Source organism: Drosophila virilis, chromosome 2, assembly GCF_030788295.1.
Source record: "Drosophila virilis strain 15010-1051.87 chromosome 2, Dvir_AGI_RSII-ME, whole genome shotgun sequence".
Taxonomy (NCBI): Eukaryota; Metazoa; Arthropoda; class Insecta; order Diptera; family Drosophilidae; genus Drosophila; species Drosophila virilis.
In genome coordinates, this window is record NC_091544.1 from 23,909,954 (window position 1) to 23,926,880 (window position 16,927).

At 37.5% G+C, this 16,927-nt stretch overlaps 2 protein-coding genes across 2 annotated transcripts; one reads left to right on the plus strand and one right to left on the minus strand.

Moving 5' to 3' along the window:
- Positions 1-233: 233 nt before the first annotated feature.
- On the plus strand, positions 234-1,935 carry LOC26531402 (uncharacterized). The gene is made up of 3 exons (XM_015170800.3): positions 234-590; positions 651-881; positions 947-1,935. The coding sequence occupies exons 1-3, from the start codon at positions 353-355 to the stop codon at positions 1,888-1,890; spliced, it is 1,413 nt and encodes a 470-aa protein (XP_015026286.2). The 5' UTR covers positions 234-352; the 3' UTR covers positions 1,891-1,935.
- A 1,710-nt stretch (positions 1,936-3,645) lies between these two features.
- Pxd (Peroxidase) lies at positions 3,646-16,189 on the minus strand. The gene is made up of 9 exons (XM_002055776.4): positions 15,791-16,189; positions 6,203-6,375; positions 5,934-6,140; positions 5,655-5,866; positions 4,849-5,593; positions 4,557-4,713; positions 4,115-4,484; positions 3,954-4,059; positions 3,646-3,899 (listed from the first exon to the last, which is right to left on the minus strand). Exons 1-9 carry the CDS (start codon positions 15,791-15,793, stop codon positions 3,791-3,793), a joined length of 2,082 nt encoding a protein of 693 aa, XP_002055812.2. The 5' UTR covers positions 15,794-16,189; the 3' UTR covers positions 3,646-3,790.
- Positions 16,190-16,927: the final 738 nt, after the last annotated feature.

The window sequence follows — 16,927 nt, forward strand, 5'->3', positions numbered from 1 at the left end:
ACAAGCACGGGTTGGGCTTGTTTGAAATTAACAATAGCTTGCTCCGGCGTGTGTGCTTGTGTTCAGGTGTTCTTAAAAGAAGGGAATCGGCTTTCGACCAAAGCACGTTTACTTGTTTAACTGGAACATGAAGTACCAATTGACATACTGAAATAACGGCCAGTGAATTGTATTTAAAATCTTAAATCTGGGTCTTGCGTAATATAAGTAACAAAAACAGTTAACCTTTAACTTTCGCTCTGACCTTGCGGTTTGATTATACTTGGCTTGTTTTATTTAAGTTTCTAAATGTGGGCTAATGATATTCTGACGCGCGACACCTTTGGTATTAGGCGAAATACTAACAAGCTAGATGTCACCCCTTTTATTATGCAAAGTTAATGAAATTCATATTCACACTATTATTAAATTCATTGAACAGAAAAATTTCTCAGCGGACTTGATGCATAACGGTCCTATAGAATCTGAATTATTGAAAGTAATTTGTTTGGAAAAAATGCTACAGATTAATATAAAAGTGAACGATTCGTCGGCGAAAGGCAGCATATTCTTTTTCACCATGAAGCTGATCATATCAATCTTCTGCTGCGGTAAGCGACATTCATTAATTATTAGAAATGCCCAAAAAATAACGAAACCATCTTTTTTAGGTTTCTTCATTGCCAGCAGTTTAGGCTCAGCGAGCAGGAAGAATAGCGACCAAGAAACTGGAAGATTTGTCGCAACGCTTCAGTCTCCAGTTCCAGCGCCAGCCCCAGCACCGCATGTGGTTTACAAAATACCACCATCATATTATCCGCATCCACATCAACCACAACAATGTTTTTGTCCACCGTCTCCACCAGGGCCGCCGGGTCTACCTGGTCCGCCAGGTCCTCCAGGTTAGCATTCTACTCAAGATGAGGATTGCGTGCATGTCTTTATTATTGCTCTGCTTGTTCAACAGGAAGATCAGGATATCCTGGCCAAAAAGGAGATAAAGGAGAAAAGGGCGACAGAGGACACCTTGGTCCCCAAGGAGTACCAGGACCTCAGGGTCCTATTGGACCGCCTGGCTATCCAGGCAGCAAACCCTGGCCGTCACATCCCCCTATTTATCCCCATCCACCTCCTATAATAATACCTTTTCCTATTCATTCGTCAAAAAAAGGACACCACCATGGGGATCACAATGATGGTCAGAAAGGATATCCAGGGCATCCAGGGTATCCGGGATATCCTGGTTATCCAGGTCATCCGGGCTATCCAGCTCATCCAGGACATTATCCTCATCCAGACAATCCTCACCCAGGACATCAGCACCCAGGACACCAGCACCCAGGGCATCAGCACCCAGGACATCATCACCCAGGACATCAACACCCAGGATACCAACATCCTGGACATTCACACCCAGGACATTCCCACCCAACTCATCCACATCCAGGACATCCACATTCAGACCACACACATCCAGGTCATAATTGGCATCAATGGGGACCTCCGCGAAAATATTCTACAGGGCTTTCCATGGAAAACGAAGTGTTTCTGGAGCTTCCAGAAAACGATATAAATACTTTTGAAAATCTTAACGATGAAAATACCTTAAGCCAAAACGAAATGATGGCGCAAGCGACTTATCTAACAGACCCCCTGTCCGATAAAGGTGAATCTAGTGATAATATGTCTGATACAGATAACATGAGTGCAGAAGATAGTTCAGAAATGAGCGATCCAAGCACAAATGAGCATGGCATTCAAAAAAACAAGCCAGCAACCACCGACAACGATTTTATTGAGGATAATAGCGTCGAAGAACGAAGCAGCAAAGGTCCAATTATCCTAGCCATAAGCACCCCTCGCCATCCATTTCAAATGTATTCATATGATAAGGAACAAAATACAAATTAACTAAATCAATTAAAAGAAGTGTGCTCAGGTTGAGCGTGCCCGACTTTAGAATACTCGTATACCATATTCACACAAAAGGCAACATTAAATTTGTTGCTTAAATTGGTGCGTGGGGGTAGACATCACCTGAAAGATATATAAGAAAGTTCTTAAATGATTTGCTTTAAGACTGAATTTCAGTACCAGTTTTTATTGATTAATTGGAAGCGGGTTAAGTTTTCGCCTATCGGAAACAACATTACAAATCCTTAGCCGTCTAGCTTCTGATTGCAGATGGCTGTTAAAATAATGCACACAAAATGATTAACCCCCTTTTTTTAATAGTTTCAATGAATTAATTAAAATGGGCAAAAGGTTTATATTAAATGAATTCTGTACTGTAATTACTGTACGTGGTAAAGATGCACTCTAAGATGGGAGTTTCTAAAATTCAAACGCATTTTCAAACATCTTTGCTCATAGTTCAAAAGTGAAGTTTCACATTTAAATTAAATCTTAAGGATCTTTATGAACAATCATTTGAGACGTGTTTCATTCTTTTCGCAGAATCCAAGAATCCTTGGTGCAAGATTTTTTGGGGATAGATTTTAGTTTTGTCCGATCGACATTAAACTTACATTTAAAGACCTACATAAGAACTTTATACGTGCTTCAGCGATTATAGAAAAGTTGATTTTATTTATATTTTACCATCCAGTCGGCTGCGACACTGTTTACATAAATCTTTGTGAAAAGTGACGTGTTTCACATTTTTTCCAAGCTCTACAAAATAACTTAATGAATATATGCTTTATCAATTTTGATAATTCCATATGTGACTTTGGAAGTATGGCTAAAAAGTTGACACTTGCTTGCTAACACCTTCAAACTCATTTTCAAAGATCTTTGTGCTAATTTTTTTAAAGAGTTAATAAACGAACGTTTTTTTTTTTGTCTGTTTATGGGCATAAACTATATGCATGCTCAGAAAAGGCGAATAAATTTCTAATACCTCAAATGAAATCTCGGTACAAAGCTAGACAAGGCCACTCGAACTTAAGCTGCAATCGGTCGAAATTTGAATTTTCCTTTTGTTATATAGCTTTCAGATTGTATATATTCTTTAGTTTAATTTGTTTATTAACATACAATTAGCATTTTTACTCAAAAACGTAAACAGATAGACCAAAACAAATAGAAAGAAAGAAACAACAAACAACAAATAAATGCCTCAATAACATATATAAATATATTTATGTGTTTGAACACGAAAGAAGAAATGACAAAGAGCAAAATGAAAAAGTATAGAACAAAGCACAGACTGTGCTAGTCTCGACTTTCGATATTTGCTTCTCTATCGATCAAAAGAAACATACTTATTATATAGAATAAAGAAGTAGCTAGTTTTCAACAAAGCACAGAACTAGAGCAATGTATATAATTTCCTGTTGAGCGTGCCAACCTGATGACGCGGAGTGTATATAGGCAGCGATAAGATTTTAGTTTGCCAAATAAAATTAAGCTGCTTATTAAAAATTCGTCACAAACGTATTCGGTTTTTATGCCAGAACTAAGATACTTTCTATTACAAAAAATACCTCATTATTAAAAAATATGTGTGGCGGCGTCGTAATTGATGCCGAGCTGCCAATGTTCTTACATTCTGCTTGTTTATTATACCATACAACTTTAAATAGACGAGGAGCATAAATAGAATAGAGTCAAGCATCTAGTTTCCTTTGCATTGATCGGGACCATATAATAAAGACTGTTAAGTTCTTATATTGATTTGTTTATGTACATAAAAAGGGACAATATAATACATGGAGTTTGATTTCATAATCTTTAAACTGATTAATCTAAGTGTTATTATATTTTGAACTAGTTAATGATTGATGTCGTGTGTATGAACTGCCAGCGATCATTTCTTTCCAAATAGAATTGAGTGATCTGTGGAGGGATGTGCACTTTGGTCGATCCATTTCGTGAGGTCAACTTGCGGAATGTTTGTGCACGGCACAACAGGGTTCCTAGTAAACGATTATGATTATTATTTATGTTAACCATTATTTTATTGTACTTACGATCCAGATATTGTTTTGAAAGCAGCAGGCTGCATTGACGCAATATTGTTACCATTGTCGCAGAGCAAACGTGCCATGCTTGCCTTACGCAGCTCTACCAGTTGATCTAATAATATATAATACATTAATATTAATACATGTAATTGTGGTTTTTATAATACCTGGAGTAAAACCAGTGATTTTATCTCCATTTTCAAAGAAGAAACGATCGCCCACACGAGTTCTATAGAACTGTTCTGTAAGAATACAAAGAAAAGTTGGACCGGCTAACGCACCGGCAACATGTGCCTCTAAAGAGCCTCCAACTGTTAAATCTACATCCTCATGACTATCATAGAGCGACTTAAGTGCATCAAGCGTTTTCGGACTGATCAGATCGCCAAAGTCTTCCCATGAATGTGCCCGTCTTAGTCCACAAAATTCCCTCATATCATTGTATGATGCAAGTCCATGATCACGATTGCGCTGAATATCCAAAGAACGCAAGTCCGAGCCGAAGGGCATATTTCGTCTAAACAGAAAATGCTTGATCTAACAAATATTGAATGTCAAAAAAAGGCTGTTATTTATTTATTTGATACTACATAGTATATGCATACACACCTGTCTATCAAAGTTAATGTCCGTCAGCTCTTCTGGCTGTGTTGCATGACCTCTGGTAAGGGAATCAAAATTGTCGCCAACTTCAAGAATGCCAGGTCGATTGAACCAATCACTAAGAGTCAATGAGCCAAGAACTGAACGCAGCTCGGACAAAAGGCTACAAATAAGGAATAAGCTCGAAAACATTGAGTGGATGCTTATCAAGAACAAACCTTCAAGAGAGTATATGACACAATGTAAGTGAAAGAGCTTCACTTCCAATCATTCAACCTATTGAACAGCAAATACTTACTCCAATCTACCTTCGATTTGGGAATGGAAATATCTAAAAGCAGCTGTCGCATGTTCGTTTAATACACTGGGATCTATGTTGGAATCGTAGTCATTCACATAGCTTCCTCCAGGAGCTTTAAAGATGAGTCGATTTTTCAACATATTTTCAGTTCCCAGGAATATTGGCAGCCACTCGTAGTAGCTTATATGCTGGTACTGGGCAATGTTGATTTTGCGTGCTTCCTGGAACAGAGTGCGATCGTCAAAGTGTGGATTAAGGGCCGCTAGTGCATCGGCAATACGGTTGTGTTCACGTAGCAGCACGGTCTGTAATATAGCTAGTCCCGGATTCTGATTGACACGCACATCGCCTGCTCTGTAGCAGACCTCATTGGGATCAATGGCATCACAGTCGCCAGTGACGTTACGTGATAAAGGAAGCCATTTTGCACCATTGCGTTCCTCAACAATCATGCGTCCGCCTTGGAACTCACGAATGTCGCTGTTCTGTTGTATAGAGTTACCATAGACTAACGAGAGGTCCATATAAGAGGTGACTACCGTCAACTGTTCCGCCGGTCCACCAGTATATTGACAGTTAGAGTCGCGGTCTGTCAGCGTACGAACAAAGTTAAGACATTCTGTACCAACTTGTGAGTAAGCCGGGTCATGGGGAGGCACGATTATAGCAAAGCAGGTTTTATGTGCTATGTCTAAGCCTACCAATCGTCCGTCATCAGTGCAACAACGTGTTGGATGTTTCTCTATAAGGGAAAAAAGAGGCAATGAGCTAGTACTTTATTATAGTTAAGTGTTTGGGTATACTAGATTGGGTGCCACCGGCTTGCATGCTCATGTCGTGGGTTATGATCTGTCCCCATTGCATGTTGTGGAGCGTAAACTGAGGATCGGGCACGTCCTGCTCACCAAACGCCACCAAAGATACAAGACGAGCGCTGGGCAGCTCGTTTCCGGTAACAGAACGAGTAGGTGCCGATATTCCATCGGCATATTTGGGCGTCACAAGACGGCCATACCTAGAAAGAAACCGTTTTATATATAACAACACATAAAAAACTTTGCAAAAGCCAGTCTGAATCATACTTAGTGTTAGGGACGCCTAGCCCTGCGCGTTCCAAATGATTGCAAGAGCCATCCATCGATCGATAGGCCGACTTCGTACATATTGCTGGAGGATTAGCACATGTGACTCGCCCCGGCATTGGCGGAGCCGGTGGAGGATTCGCAACTAAAAGGAAGGGATTTTGTGGCGCTGACGAAGTATCCGCCCCTGCAGTAGGTAGCGCATTTCTAGTAATAAAAGTATATTTGGTAGACTTATTTACATAAAGAGAAGTGCATATTAGGCTTACCCTACTAAAAATTGATCTCCACCGTGAATATACCTGAACTCATGGAAGTTTGGTCCATGAGCCTGCGGTTGCTCATTGTGTACGATGTGATAGCCAGTAGACACTTTAAGTCCCACAATACTAGAGACAATGCCCAAAATTCCAATTAAAATTAGCTCCTGCGTATAGCTCATCTGAAATTGAGTTTACCATTCATTCTTAGTGAGCTAGCTTTATGAAGCAAGTCTGATTAAGTAGGTAAAATATATTCTATAAAAATATATTCTTTTTATATATTCCTAAAAGGTTTATGATTATCTGTATGTACATGTATGAAATTGTCGATTGGCCTAGAAAGCCAGTAAATAAATCATGATACTTAAATAGTAGAGCAGGAACTGGTAAGGCCTCGATTTATGTGAACTGCCAACAAACACGTACTGCAAGCGCGCTTTTTTGCATGCACCGAGCTTTTCAGCTGCTAGGGAACAGCTAGCTGCAACAATTCACAATCGATCTTAGCTTTTCCGACACAGGCTCCTGCAGTTATGGTCAGAGAACTGGTTTCATCACCTATTTGGTATGTATTCATTATTATTCATTTTCATTGCGACATTTCGAATGCCAACCATTTGTTGCTGGTATTTGCCTAAACTGAATACACACATATATACATACATAGGAATTTATTTATACATATGCTCGTGCAATGAAGCATGGTAGCGTGAAAAGTCTCATAATTGTTTTAAAATAATAAATATATATTTGGCCAACTTGCAGGCTACTTATGTAAACAGACTGAATCGCAGGTCTTTAATAGATGGCTGGCTGTACACAATGCATTTTTCCTAGCTCTCTGGCCTCGGGGCTAGACCTAGACTCATTCATCTAGCAATAGCGCCACAGCTGAGGCTAACCATAAGTCCCAATCTGTAGTCAGACCTTTGGGTAAAATGCCAGCTGCATGCAAATGCGCAGATATTGGCGGCCAATCCGTCCCAGTTGCTGCCGTGACAGAAACTAACACAAGCAACATGGTGTATATTTTAATTGCATGGCAAGCAGAACAATGGCCCAGGCAATACGAATGGACTGCTTTAGATACATGCAAAGCTGTAATAAGTCTTGAATATGCCAACAGGCTCTGACAGGGCTTCCTAGTTGGCTAAGCTGCCTAACTCTTACCGCAGTTAAAACCAAAGCCCCAACAATCTCAACATCAGGCGAATTAAATTAGAAAAAAAAAAACGGGTAAATTCACGATTTTGAATTGTAATTTAAATTAGAGAAACGAGGCATTTGCAAACAACTGCCATTGTTCAGGGTCAGTCATTTTTATTTTTGTATATATTTACGATCGTTAAGCATATTACTAATAATATTTATATACTACATATATGTATATGAGTTGTCTATCCGCTCTTCCAGATCATGGTTTATAACTGACCAGAGCTCTAATATCGATATGAATTTGTCATCTGTCCCTAGACAGCGATTGCATTCATTGCATGCCCTGTTTGCAAAGTAAAAAGGGATATTTTTATTTTGTGATCTGTGCGTCTCTCTGCCCGTCTTTTCAGTGGTGTATTGACAATTTTTGCCGTTCTTGAATGTATACTCGTATCAGATAAGGAGACGACAAACGAGTGGAAATCGATATCAGCCAAAATTTCACAGATAGGGTCATTAAAATTTGGCAGGTTTTTCTTTTTCGATCGAAAAAGCAACAGCAACAGTGATAATTAAAGAAAAATCAGCTTAGTAGTTATTTTATAAATATTAATACTTAAAAAAAAAAATAATATTGTATAAACGTATTAATAACAGAATTTTGTATGTACCGAGTCTAATGGCATACATTCCCAAGTGCTTAAGTCAGCAAAATACTCGAATATTTGATCAGAAAAACATGCATTTAAAGTGGGGCAATATTGGCGACCCCAATGACTAGCCAATAATGGCCATATTCGGTAAATGCGAGCAAATTTTTTACAACTTTAACGACTTCTAATTAAAATCAAATTTATATTGCCGAATCGGCAAAGAAATTTGGTGATCATTAAAGTGTAAAATAGCTCACCGCAAGACGGCAAAGAAATTAATACCAAATGATTGATTTATTGATGGCTTGGCACACTGGTCGCTGTCATCGACAACCTTATTGGGATCAACAGTGTTGCGCCTTTGCCATTATGGATACAGATGTACATATCTGTCAATATCTTTCTGGCAATCCGTTGGGAAGCGGGTTCAGCAAAGGCATGTGAAAACCTCGATACGACGACGTGGTGTGCACACAAATAGAAAAACATTCCGATTGATCTATGTAGGTAAAATGCGTTCGAGTAACAAGCACTAATTGAAATTGCCATTTAAAGTGAAAGTGCCTCATACAGAGAACCGAGTACCCAGCACCTTAAAGTGCAGATTGGGAGGCTGTCGGGCATCGCAGTTGCAGCTATAAGTTGTGTAAATTTAAGCGACTCCTCGGATCTACAAGAAAATTACAAAATATTTGGCCTTATTTTGTGATCGAAATCAAGGCACACATTTTATGCAACGACATGTCTGCTTTTTGTATAATTGATGCCAATAAGTAGACTGGCAAGTAGAAGTGCAAATGTGCATACATATTCACTTACAGCCACACACACACACACTCTCACACTCTGTGAGGTGTTTGTAGCCAAAAAGTCTTGTGACCAGCCCGCTAAAATTGCGGCTGGTAAACCGTAGCTCAGCTTTGCTGCAGCTAGCCAAAAGTCACATGACAGAAACACTCAATATTAGTACACTCACGCAGTCGGGTGATTAGCAATTTATGAACCCGTTGGGCAGGACTGGTCGCATTTTGGTGTTCGAGTTTATTACAAGCACAGCGCTGGTATTTTCATTAATTGCAAGCGCAATTTGCAGTCGCCTTTGCCGTCGAACATTAAGATGCTACGAACTAATTGATTCTTAACGGATTTGGCCTGCTTTAGCCAAGTCGAGGTAACTGGTTTTAAAGGAAATTATAATACAGTCAATTGAAATTGTCAAGTAACCTTTCATTTGCAGATGGATTTAAATTAAAATTATCAAATTTATGCCAGGGCAATGTACTTGAATTTGTTTTGCAAATCGCGATATACAATCGTCTTACCATACAACAGGTCCAAGTTATGGGACAGAGTAACAGTCCGGCATTTCAAATTAAGAAAAAATATTTGTCATATTTTTTTATAATTTATTTTTGACTGTTAATTTTAGTTATAGGCTTTTTATGCATTTTCGTATTAAATATATTTATTAGATCTCTTAAATATGCAGGCGTATATTTTTAAATTTCGAATCAAATTGAATAAATGTCACCAAGTGCATTGGCGATTAGACTTAGCCTTAAAAGTCATCAGCAGCTAGCATAGGAGTTAACATTCTAGGTCCAGGTCCAAGGTAAAGCCACTCTGCAAGTGCCTTTCGCCATTCAGTCTGACATATCACGATTCCGACTCTAATACAGGCCCATGAAGTCAAGAGTTGCCTGCTTTACTTTTAATTACCGACCATGCATAGCGTCATGACAATTTTGGTGTCCGCTGTTTGTAGATTCGCAAAGATACAAAAATAAAGCCGCCAGTACTTGACAACTTCCATGTCGATGCAATCGAAATTATAGTTTAAGTATAATAGAAGAGGTGAGTATATCGAAGATATATATTCTTGATCTGCATCAATACAAAATTGATATAGCTATGCTATGTCCGTCAGTCTATTTATATTTCCGTTGAAGGCAGTCGAAGGAAGATTTCTACGCTAAACTCAGCAATTCATGATTCTCCTCACTCATCTGCAAAAGCATAAGCCATACTACTGCAAGGCTAGAATCAGGAATCGTATTTTCTTGTTTAATAATACCAATTATCGGCATGGGATATAATCGGAATAAGGAAAGAATTTAAATATACAGAATATCTATGTAAATTTATAAAACCAATTATTAATATTAATATATTATACATTTATTATTTTAAACCATTTTCCGCCGCGAACTTGTCCGCGAACGATGTGATTAAGCCGGCTAAAATATCTATACTTTATTTTTTAGGTTCGATAGTCTGGGAGTAAACGAGGGTGGCTTTGCGGAAGCAATTGTTTTTGGAATACAAACATCTAAGAGTGCGTTCAGGGTATTATACAAAAATTATTACCAATATTTATATAAGCCGAGTCAAATAAAAAAACAAGTCAGTTTCATGAATACGTTGATTAACCAGAGAAAGTGTACTTTGCGAAAGCAAAGCTGTTGAACTGGAGAACACATTAGCAAAAAGGCAATCGTTGGCAAATACAAGATCAAACGATTTGAAATTTAATTGAATTGAAGCAATGAAAGGTCTAGCATCCCATCTACTTATAAAGTCATCTGCACTCCGGGTGGGTACTAGATAATTGTCGGCAGTGAACAATGACCAAGAAATGTGAGGTAAGATTAGATAAATTCAAATAACCCAATGCTATGAATTGGTCATTAAGCACATGAGTAGAAACTTCTTAAATACAAATTATATGTTTCATATTAACTTGCATATCAGAAGTAGGAGAAACAGCAGCACGGGCTATAAGTATCGCGTAATGGAAAAGTTACCTTAGCTGATTCAATCTCAGCGTCAGTAGGCATTTTCCGTCTAAAGGTGTGGATCACCTAAAATAAATATTTTCAGCAAACATATTTGAAAATGAGTGAGAAGCTGATTGGATGGTCAACGGAAAAGTTTTATGCAACCTGTTTTATGGGAATTTTCCTCTGTGATGTTTTGAATTTCCAAAATCCCCGAAACACGTATTCATTACATCTTTATTTAAAGTGTTGGAAATTACATCAGATGAAACTTAAAATATTTCCAATTAAGCAGTTTGACCTGCATTATCCATCCAAGATATCAATCTTAATCTTAATTTAAGAAAATAAAAATTTTCGACTTTCCCCTATTCCGGGATTCCGTTTTTATTGTACCATGAACCACATAAAAACCTGCTGGAACCTGCTTCCCGAATAGAGCACTCTTATTTATTTCTTATAAAAAGATTTGAAAATTGGTTTAAATCCGATTGAAAATCTTTATCAATGTGCATTGAGTCCTCGTTCAGTGAAAGTTGTTTTAATAGAGTGATGTAATGCTTGAAATTTTACGGTACAATCAGAACAATTACGAGGATGTGTAAGGTACTATTCATCGCTCTAATGTAATTTGTCAATTATTGGTACATAATTTGTACACCTTATGAATGTGTTGATTCAATGAGAGACTTTCTTACGATCCGCTGCTTGGTTGTGTTTTGGACATCACACGTTCACATGTTTCAACCTGCAATTATAATCAAGGTAATTACGATGCTCTTAACGCAATTGCCGCGTCCGGCCCGGTTCCGGCCCCACGACGGCGGCACTGACAATGCCAACCAGAGCAGATCCATCAGCGTTGTCTTTGTAACGGAAGCGAGCAAAAAAGACATTGTCAGGCGGCAATAATAAGAAACACGCGAGACAAACAATCACGACTTGACGATTAAATAAACGCGTACCGCTACCATATCTATGTGTACAACATATTTATGTATGTACATATATGCATAGATATGTATGTATGTATAAATGAAGTAACAGGCGTAAATTGGGCATTAGAAGCGGTCAACTGCACTTCTTTTACTTTCTTTTCATTTTTCAGTTTCTTTAGTTTTAATGATGATATACACCGATCAAACAAATACATACATGCATGTGAATATCATTTGTATGCATGTGCACATATGTATGTATATACATGATTAGCGACTAGTACTCATGTATGAATGTTATTCAGCAATAATGATTTCAAAAGCGGTATGTGATTGGTATCGGTATATGGTATGCCATAGTATGATCGCAGACATTATTTTTGTCCCCATTAGTAAGCTACAGTTGACGGATAAGCAATGAGCACAAGACACAGTGTGTGAAATATTTCGAATGTACATCCATGTGTGCATATGTACATCTATCCATAATTACATTGGTACAACTCAATGTGGAGTGTGCGAATTTTAGTGTGAATTTGTTAACTCCATTCAAATTTCGCACGCTATTCGTTTGGCGCTTGCTGCAGCCGCCCCCCCCCATTCATGCGCCGACAACATACCTCCGTTTGTGGCGAGATGAAGTTGTAATCGACTCAAATTATGGCCAGATGCTGTTGGGGTTTGCCCGTGCTCGTTGGCTGGTAGCTAGCAACAAGTAGCCGGTAGCCGCACCGTCTACCGTCTACCACTGCCTGAGTCAAGCATTCGTCTGCAGTTGTTGTTGTTAATATAGACCTTGACTTTGAAAGCGTATAAGTTGCTAGTGCAGTTGCATCAGCGGTCGGTGCGAAACGTGGCTGAAACCGAAAGCAAAGGCCAAACCCAAACTGGTTAATCTCAACGTGTCATTCGCTTTCTTCGGTGCCAATTTAACTTGTTTAATACTCTTTGGTTTTTAATGTCGCTTGCTGCAAATTTATTAAAATCATGCCGCTGAATTGTTATGTAAATATTATTTAAATAAGGCATTTACTGTCTACTATCTACAATTGCAAGTGTTTTTCTTAATACGAGAATGAATTAGATATATCATTTCTGTCTGCGGTAAATCGTTTATAAAATATTTACGGGGTATTCAAAGATATCATTTTTTTTATTACCATATAATTATCTTTATTGGAAAGATGAACTAACGTATGAGACTTAATTTATTAACATATACATTTTTATTATTCACTTTGATATCTCATTTTTAATATTATAAACCATTATTTTTTTATATTTAAATTTCAATAAAAAATTTTTGGAATAGTTGCAGCTGTTTAAATTGCAATGCTCATAACGTTCAGCTAATTAATTATGCCCCTAACCATTCAAAACATACAACTAGGGTATAATGATTGTTTGAAAATGTATGTAACAGTTTGTATGTAAGTATATATATTCATGGTCATAATTCTATGTTATATCGAATGAGTTTTAAAACTTCTTCTAGCCGTAATAGTCGCAAAATTTGGGATATATCTTCACTTATAGAACACACAGAGCCAGTATATTTAATTTTTTTTCCAGCATATGTTATTGTTTTTTAAAGTAAAATTCGTATTTTTTGACTAAAGCTTGTTTTGGTAAAAGATGATTCAGGGTATCTTTTAGTTGGTCACTCCCGTCAAGTGTACTCTTAATTGTTTTGAAATTAATTTATTTCTATAACAAACAATAGTTGAATTCGCTGGCGAATTGTCGATTCTCGAGCCAAAAATACTCTTGTCGAAAAGCCTTTTACGTTCAATTTTGGTTTACCAATATGCTAGGTGCATGGGGCTCCATAGTTTCGTGCAGACAAAGCATATTTTTGTCTAAGCAAATAAGTACGCTTAAATAAGCAAGCATGTGCAACCAAATGGGTAAGGTACGCGTTAATTAGCAAGGTGTGCACTCAGAAAAATATAATAGATACACCTTAACTATATGATATTCACGTGTAGGTTAAGTGAGCCACTTCAACAGTGGCTGCCATAATTATTCGCTAGTATTGCCAAATAATTGAAAACCAGAAATAATGTCCCTCAAAATTTTTGAAAGATAATTGGATCTTTGGATCGTCTTTGTGGGATTGCTTCCCAAAACCATAATGGGCTATTGTTTTGTACGCCCTGAGATGACGTGACTTTAAAAAAAAAAGCCGCAATAACATGTACTATTTATGTTACACATGAATAGGTAGGAGGTAATTAATTCATCTCTTTATGTATAACGCGGGCCAAGTGTATACAATTTGAGAAAGTATATAATTCAAAATTTATATGTCTAATATTTACGTGTATTTGCATATTTGACTTCTGGGTTTTGGTTTTAAAAAGCCATAACTGAAATGAATGTAATCGCCAAGTGAATGGCAAGTCGTCAAATTGTGGTTATACTAGTGAATAAATAAACAACATACACACATACTCTCTCATTTAGGCATAATGAAGTTTGTATATAAATACGTAATAATTAAGTAGATTACATAACTGGCTTAAGATTCCAGTTGGGAGTGAGATACAACTGGCGAGTGAGAGAAAGTACGCACAGGTAAGCCAATAAGCCATTTACCTTACCACCTGGATAGGTAGGTCACTACACAACTGTATCGGAGCTCGAATCACCGTTCTATTGAATGCTAAAAGCCCCTTCAATGCAAATGGTACACGTCAAATAATCAAAACATATCCAATACAAGCAACGTAATTGTCGATTTGCGACGGCGAGTGCCACCATTTGGCCCCACTTGAACAATTTAAATATGGATGTATATAATGGCATAAGTATGTATGAATAATTTATGGTTGCAGCTAAGACTTGTTGACTGTCTGCGCTGATTAGTATCAGCTAACAATTTCAATGTTGGCTTGAATAGAGCCGATGCTGAACAATGGGGCGTATCCAATTAGATGGCGTAAATTGCTGACCATGCGCAGCTTACAAATGGTTCAATTCGATTATTTATAAATAAAGCTGGGGCGAGGGTAGTAATAAGTAGAATGAAATTCGAGGAGCTATGTTATGTGTTTTATATTTGACTTGAAGGCATGCTACAGGCCCTTTTAACTGTTGGGGTCTGCAACTCGTGACGGGGACAACAATAGCACCACAAAAATTTAAACGAATTCAACTATGAAGGTCATTTGCTTGGTATCTTAAATTAATTACCTTACTTTTAATAAAAACAAATGCAATTTTCAACACAATTATTATGCCACTTTCAAACTTGTGTGTTTGTATGTAGCGTGGTTTTAGTGTGGTCTTACAGTTAGAGCAGGTCTCGTATAAACAATAGTTCGTAATTTGTTTTTAAATATGCTTTTAGAGGTACTCAACAGAAACTGGTATGAGTAGCTAGATTAACAAATAATGTCAAATTATCTATGTATAAACCCCTAATTAAATGTTACTTATGCCCTAAGAGTGGGTATTTTAAGTTTCTTGTGAAATATGTAATGTATTGTGTACTCCGACAACAATAACAACAGTAAGTCAATATCAAAACTTATATGTCTATCATTTAAAATATTTTGGTTCATTAAATATAAAGCTTGATTTTGTGGAAAGTGTAATATTTATCTATTTAAAGACTAGTTGTTATCCGAAAAGTGTTTACTTTTTCAAAAAAATATTTGCAGGAAAAAAGCTTAGTAAAATCTACAAAAAAAATTGTATAACATATTGTTTGACTTAACGTTTCTTCTTATTGGAATAATTTTATATTTTGGGATAAACTTATAAGTGGACACGAGACTTACCGAAGTTTCAAAGGAAAATATTATTTTTCAAGTGATAAATAATTAAACAATATATATTAGTTAATTATATAATATGCAGTGATATGCGCAAAGTGATAGAGAATAAGCCACAGACACTTGGAATTTATTTAATTGTTATATTCTGTCAAACAAAATATATTAAATATCTAATACAAACTATTTTGCTATCTAGTGTTAGCAATGTTCAATGATATGCATATGCAATGATAACTGACCAATCGTTATTCAAAAATAGATTTATTTTTGTTTAATGTCTATTACTTACCATGCCAAACTGTTCTTTCCTCAGGCAAACTTGCACTTGCGAATGTGAACGTCTCGCCCAATATGCATCAACTTAGTACAAATATTTCACTTTTAATTGCTCACGACTGCAACTGCACCGCGAATATGGGCCAACCAGCACAATGCTTATAATTCAGCAATTACCGAATCGAAAACGCGAATTCCACGGAGAGTTGAGAAAATTATATCAATATTGTAGGCGAGTAATATTGATTTGTTTGTGATAAACATGCAGCCTTAATAGCTACCCATTCACAACTCGACACCTGTTCATAGGTGAGCGCTGAGCTTTAATCCACTGCTTGCTTGATTTCGGTCCGTTGGTAAATCTCTTTCTACCAAGGCCCCAAGTTACTGTCAGCGGCAAACTAACTGGCCAGCCGTTGAATTTGGAGCTTTTATAACGAATCGACATCGGTTCCCGCGGCGACTGCACAACGCCAGCGCCTAGGCCAACGAGGCTGCCTGCGTTTGCGTTTGTTAAAAGCCAGTTTGCCGCTGGTGGCGCTGCAGGCGCAGGCATATGCGCTGGAATTGCCGCCGACTGCGAAGAAGCTTGCTTAGTTTTTACTCTGCTCTAATTTATACTCATACCGGCGGCCGCGGGTTAGAGAGACGAGGAAAATATGTACATAGCAAGTGCTACTGAATGCGATCAGCAATAGTTTTTAATGGCTTATACTTGCAGTATATACGTCAGTCCATGGGCCGGTTGTCACTTTTGGCTAGGACCCGTAGAGCAGCGCTTAACAAACTGTGCCAAATGGTATTTGTAAAACTTTGAGGTAAACTCACATATAAAATAGATAGTTGTACATACATACGCACACACACAGATACACATTAGTAACCCCATCGACCTTTTCGGAGTGAGGCTGTTGTAATGCGACAAAACGTGGAATGGAAACGGCGTACATACATATGTGACCTAGAAAGTTTTTCTTTCGGAAATGTTACGAAAATTGTTACGTTTGTGTAACGTTGATATATAGGTAATTATTGCATTAATTAAGCATTTGGTCATATACTCAAGATCTGACCTATATTTGTCAGACTCCTACATATGACTAACCTTTACAAGTATTAGCTCTTTATTTTCCGATTGTATTGCAGCCTC

Coding starts and splice junctions, on each gene's coding strand:
- LOC26531402 (XM_015170800.3), top strand. CDS start 353: ATGTCACCCCTTTTATTATGCAAAGTTAATGAAATTCATATTCACACT. Junction 591..650: donor CATATCAATCTTCTGCTGCG/GTAAGCGACATT, acceptor CATCTTTTTTAG/GTTTCTTCATTGCCAGCAGT. Junction 882..946: donor TGGTCCGCCAGGTCCTCCAG/GTTAGCATTCTA, acceptor CTTGTTCAACAG/GAAGATCAGGATATCCTGGC.
- Pxd (XM_002055776.4), bottom strand. Junction 6,141..6,202: donor GGAGATCAATTTTTAGTAGG/GTAAGCCTAATA, acceptor TTTTATTACTAG/AAATGCGCTACCTACTGCAG. Junction 4,060..4,114: donor AATCACTGGTTTTACTCCAG/GTATTATAAAAA, acceptor ATATATTATTAG/ATCAACTGGTAGAGCTGCGT.